The sequence below is a fragment of the Mus caroli genome, chromosome 18 (assembly GCF_900094665.2).
Source record: "Mus caroli chromosome 18, CAROLI_EIJ_v1.1, whole genome shotgun sequence".
NCBI classification, from domain to species: Eukaryota; Metazoa; Chordata; class Mammalia; order Rodentia; family Muridae; genus Mus; species Mus caroli.
The window spans coordinates 49,616,580-49,621,433 of NC_034587.1; the positions used below are offsets into that span (position 1 = coordinate 49,616,580).

General features: G+C 41.4%; 1 protein-coding gene across 1 annotated transcript; it reads left to right on the top strand.

Annotated features, from left to right (window-relative positions):
* Positions 1-1,697: 1,697 nt before the first annotated feature.
* On the top strand, positions 1,698-3,564 carry LOC110284801 (glycerol kinase-like). The gene has a single exon (XM_021150710.1). The coding sequence runs from the start codon at positions 1,735-1,737 to the stop codon at positions 3,382-3,384; it is 1,650 nt and encodes a 549-aa protein (XP_021006369.1). The 5' UTR covers positions 1,698-1,734; the 3' UTR covers positions 3,385-3,564.
* The last annotated feature ends 1,290 nt before the right edge of the window (positions 3,565-4,854 follow it).

Here is a 4,854-nt window from a genome sequence, read left to right on the forward strand (position 1 = left end):
CGCAAACATTTTTTAAATCAATAAAATACTCAGTTACTTTTCTCGGAATGATTTTTCTGAAAACATGAAAAAAAAAAAGGATAATGGTCTCTGGATGTGCTAAAACAAATATCCTAGTGCTTTGATTATTTTTCATTTTGAACCATCAAATGTTGAAGTCATAATGTGCTAGGTTGCTAGGAAGCCAGCTCTAGCAACCTGTGTAATGTGTCAAGTTGTTGGGAATTATGAAACCCTCTCTTGGCCTGTTTTTGCCTAAGTATCTATACCAGTCAGGACAAATTGGGATATAACTGTATAGACAGTCCCTAAGTCTCAATGGCTTAATATAGCAAAGTTTATTTACTACATATGCTGGGATAGACTGTGGTTTTGCTCCACAGTGTTTTCTCTGATCCCAGACTGACAGAGCAGCCTCTGTCTCCAACATCGTTAGTTCCTTCAGGAGAGGGGCAAGGAGGCATTGTGAACAGTCTCTTCTGTGTTTGCTGGTGAGAGTGTCTGAATTGATGGGGTATATGTCTGATTCTGTCATGGGTAAAGAGGTCAAATAATTGAGAAAGTGTGCTGTGTGGTGCTCTAGAAATAAATAGTGATGATCTAAAACTTCAGAAAACAAATTGAAACATGTCCGTGCTAAATATAAAACATGCTAAAGCGCTATTCAGTACCTACCATCTTGCAGAACCTGTTCAGCACTGGGAATGGGGCAGGAGATCAAAAACCCAAACTCCACTAACTCCTGGGGCTCCCACTGAAGGAATGGAAGGCAAGGGGAATAAATATGTTTTCTTGAAGAAAAAGAAAACAGATTAAAGAATACGTGTGGTCGGAATGTTGGGACTTTCATTCAGACAGGATGGGTAGAGAAGTGTCTGGGAGATGTTTGAGCACAGAATTTAAAGAGAGTGGAGACTATTCCTAGTGTGTGTGTGTGTGTGTGTGTGTGTGTGTGTGTAGGAGGATGTGCTTTGAGAGAGAAAAACAACTGTCGATGTCTTAAGGCAAGAACACAATTGGTCTAACGTAAAGATAGGACATGATATCTTAAGGCAAGAACACAATTGGTTTAAGTAAAGCTAGGACATCCAGTGTAGAAGGAAAGGAAGCAGAAGACTAGTTAGAGCGCTTCAGGCCATCAAAAAAGCATTCACTTTTCCTATCAATATACAGGGAAGAATGAGAAGTATTTGACCAAAGAGCTACATGAGCATATTTTCATTTTCAGGAAATCTTGCCAACCTAAGTTTGAATACAGACAGATTTAGAACAGATGACTGGAGGATCATTGGCCAGGAGGACACCGTGATAGGTCATTGAAGAGAAAGGTGCTGCTAACTTGTACTAAGATGATAGCAGTAAATTGGGCAAGCAATAGTCATTGAGACAGAGAATTGGCTAGATTTACTGGTGGGCTGTGTGCAGGTCTTAAGAGAATAGACATAATGCGCTAGGATGTTGGAGAGCAACTTAGCAAATTAAAAGAAAGTTTACAGAGCAAAGAACGCAGGACTGCCGAGGGAATGACCCAGGTTAACTTTTGGACAAATGAAGTTTAAGATGTCTGCTTTATATCCAAGGTTGGACTTAAGCATCTGGAGAGCAGGAGAGACTACGGGTGATGACGTATTTCCAGGTTCAGCCAATCACCTATGGTCTCGTGCCTGCTCCTCCTCCTCCCACTGTCATCACCAAGGAAACCAGACGCGATAACCCGCCACCAAAGCTGGATTCATGGCAGACGCTCCGAAAGCGGTTTTGGGGCCGTTGGTAGGGGCAGTGGACCAAGGTACCAGCTCAACACGTTTTTTGGTTTTCAATCCCCAAACAGCTGAATTACTTTGTCATCATCAAGTGGAAATAGCCCAGGAGTTCCCAAAAGAAGGATGGGTAGAGCAAGACCCAAAGGCAATCCTGCAGTCTGTGTACGAGTGTATAGAGAAAACATGTGAGAAACTCGGACAGCAGAGCATTGATATTTCCAACATAAAAGCTATCGGTGTCACCAACCAGCGGGAAACTACGATAGTCTGGGACAAGTTCACTGGAGAACCTCTCTACAATGCTGTGGTGTGGCTTGACCTAAGGACCCAGTCTACTGTGGAGAATCTCAGCAAAAGTATTTCAGTAAGCAATAACTTTGTCAAGAACAAGACGGGCCTTCCAATCAGCACTTATTTTAGTGCTGTGAAACTTCACTGGCTCATTGAAAATGTGAGAAAAGTGCAAAAGGCTATTGAAGATGGCAGAGCTATTTTTGGGACGGTTGATTCGTGGCTTATCTGGTGTATGACTGGAGGTATCAACGGAGGTGTCCACTGTACAGATGTAAGTAATGCCAGCAGGACCATGCTTTTCAACATTCACTCTTTGCAATGGGATGAAGAGCTCTGCGAGTTTTTTGGAATTCCAATGACCATCCTTCCCCGAATCCGGAGTTCTTCTGAGATCTATGGCCTAATGAAAAGTGGCCTGTTGGAAGGTGTGCCAATATCTGGATGTCTGGGAGACCAGTCTGCTGCTTTGGTGGGACAACTGTGTCTTCAGGACGGACAAGCTAAAAGCACATATGGAACAGGCTGTTTCTTACTATGTAACACAGGCCAGAAGTGTGTAAACTCTGAACATGGTCTTCTGACCACAGTGGCTTATCAGCTTGGCAGACAGGAACCTGTCTATTATGCCCTGGAAGGTTCCGTAGCCATAGCCGGTGCTGTTGTTAGCTGGATAAAAAACAATCTTCAAATTATTCAGTCTTCATCGGAAATTGAAAAACTTGCTGAAGTAGCAGGGACTTCTTATGGCTGTTACTTCGTCCCAGCCTTTTCAGGCTTATACGCTCCATATTGGGACCCAAGTGCAAGAGGGATCATCTGCGGGCTCACCCAGTTCACCAATAAGTTCCATATTGCCTTTGCTGCGTTAGAAGCTGTTTGCTTCCAAACGCGGGAGATTTTGGATGCCATGAACAGTGATTGTGGAATCCCGCTGAAGCATTTGCAGGTAGATGGAGGAATGACCGCAAACAGAGTTCTCATGCAACTGCAGGCGGACATTCTGTGTATCCCGGTGATGAAACCTTTCATGCCAGAAACAACTGCACTGGGAGTCGCCATGGCAGCGGGAGCGGCAGAAGGAGTTAGCGTGTGGAGTCTGGATCCTAAGGATTTGTCAAGTGTCCAGATGGAGAAGTTTGAACCCCAGATCAATGCCGAGGAAAGTGAAGGTCGTTACGCCACATGGAAGAAAGCTGTGGTGAAGTCAATGGGTTGGGTTTTGACTCAGTCTCCTGATGGTCGCGACCCTAGTATTTTCAGCAGCCTGACGCTGGGCTTTTATGTAGTGAGTAGTATGGTGATATTAATTGGAGCAAGGTACATGTAAGGTATCCCATAAATCATGCCTCCTTGTGGATTCCCCAAGGAGAGCTCTTTACCTAATGAAAGAATCCAGCAGTTGTTTCAATGTAATACCACTATTTGGACTCTGGATTTGTTTATGTGCCCCTTGTTGCATGTATCTCCAAGAAGACCTGAGATGTGAAATAAAGAAAAAAACAGCAGCAATATCGGTTTCTTTTTCTTCTTTCTTTAAATATTGACCATTTTCACTGGTGGTGACCAAGTGTGGGGCAGAATCCCTCCAGGGAACTAAGACCCCCACCCATTTCTTATTTTTATTTTGTTCCTTGTGATCTTTGATGAAACTGGGATACTGGTGGGTCAGGGCTTGTACCTCTGCATAACACATGCCTAAGGATGGGTCTTACTCCCATTCTACAACGATTAACTTTTTGCTTATAACAGAACCTCAAAAGGCAATTTCTATGAGACCATATATGATCAAATATTCTATTGAGCTTTTATGACCTACTGAGCTTCTAATGCTAAACTTTGAGTCTTCTCCTTTCCTGAGATGTGTGTTTTCCTTCTTTCACTAACATATTATTTAGTTCACTTATATTTACTTTTTACTTTTAGTAAACATTTTAAATGTGCCTTGTAAATCACCCTCTGAAGTTTTGCATTTTCAAGTGAACTAATTCCCACTTCTCAATGTTACTCTTTATTTTGCCATTAGGATCTTTTCATATTTTATTTGACCAAATTTTAGCTGGAAGATATGTCACTATGGTTTCTGATTGTGGAGTTTGTTATGAGTTTATGTTCAGCCGAATAGTCTAATATTGTGAGTGAGTCATATGCTTGAGAAAATACTCTCTTTTGCCAATGCATGCCCCCATTTTCAGGCGCTTTATTAGATCTATGCATGGATGCCCATTTTCTAACCACTTGTGATTCTGAGAGTGTTGTATTAAAATCTCCTAAGCTGCCATCCTTTTCTACCCCGTGACTACATGTTTCAAAGTACCTTCCCTGACTTTTCTTAACCAGCTCAGAGATCTAGAGGAAGAGAGCCAGAAAGATGAGACCCAAAGAGCCTTGATTCATTGTCTCTGGCATCACGATTTTTGCTCCTCTAGATAAATCCAGATTGTCAGATTTGGCTAGATTCTCTAGAGCGAAGTACCTCGAATTAATAAGCAAAGCAGCCTCTTTATATATGACATAATTATTAAGATTCTCTTAATCTGAGGAAAGAAACTTTATATTCCCTAGGAAAAGTCTACGAATATATTCTAGGCATTTGTTTTCTTTCATAAGATACAAATTTGAAAACAAATGAGCAGATGACTTTGACAATCGTACTTCCTTTTTACATATATGTATGTATGTATGTATGTATGTATGTATGTATGTATGTATAGAGAGATAGATACATATCTATCTATATCTATATACTATATATCTATATATATTTGATTTGTAAAGTCATTGAAATTGCCACAGCTTC

What these genes read in the sequence shown, in the direction of transcription:
- LOC110284801 (XM_021150710.1), top strand. Translation starts at nt 1,735, where the DNA reads ATGGCAGACGCTCCGAAAGCGGTTTTGGGGCCGTTGGTAGGGGCAGTG.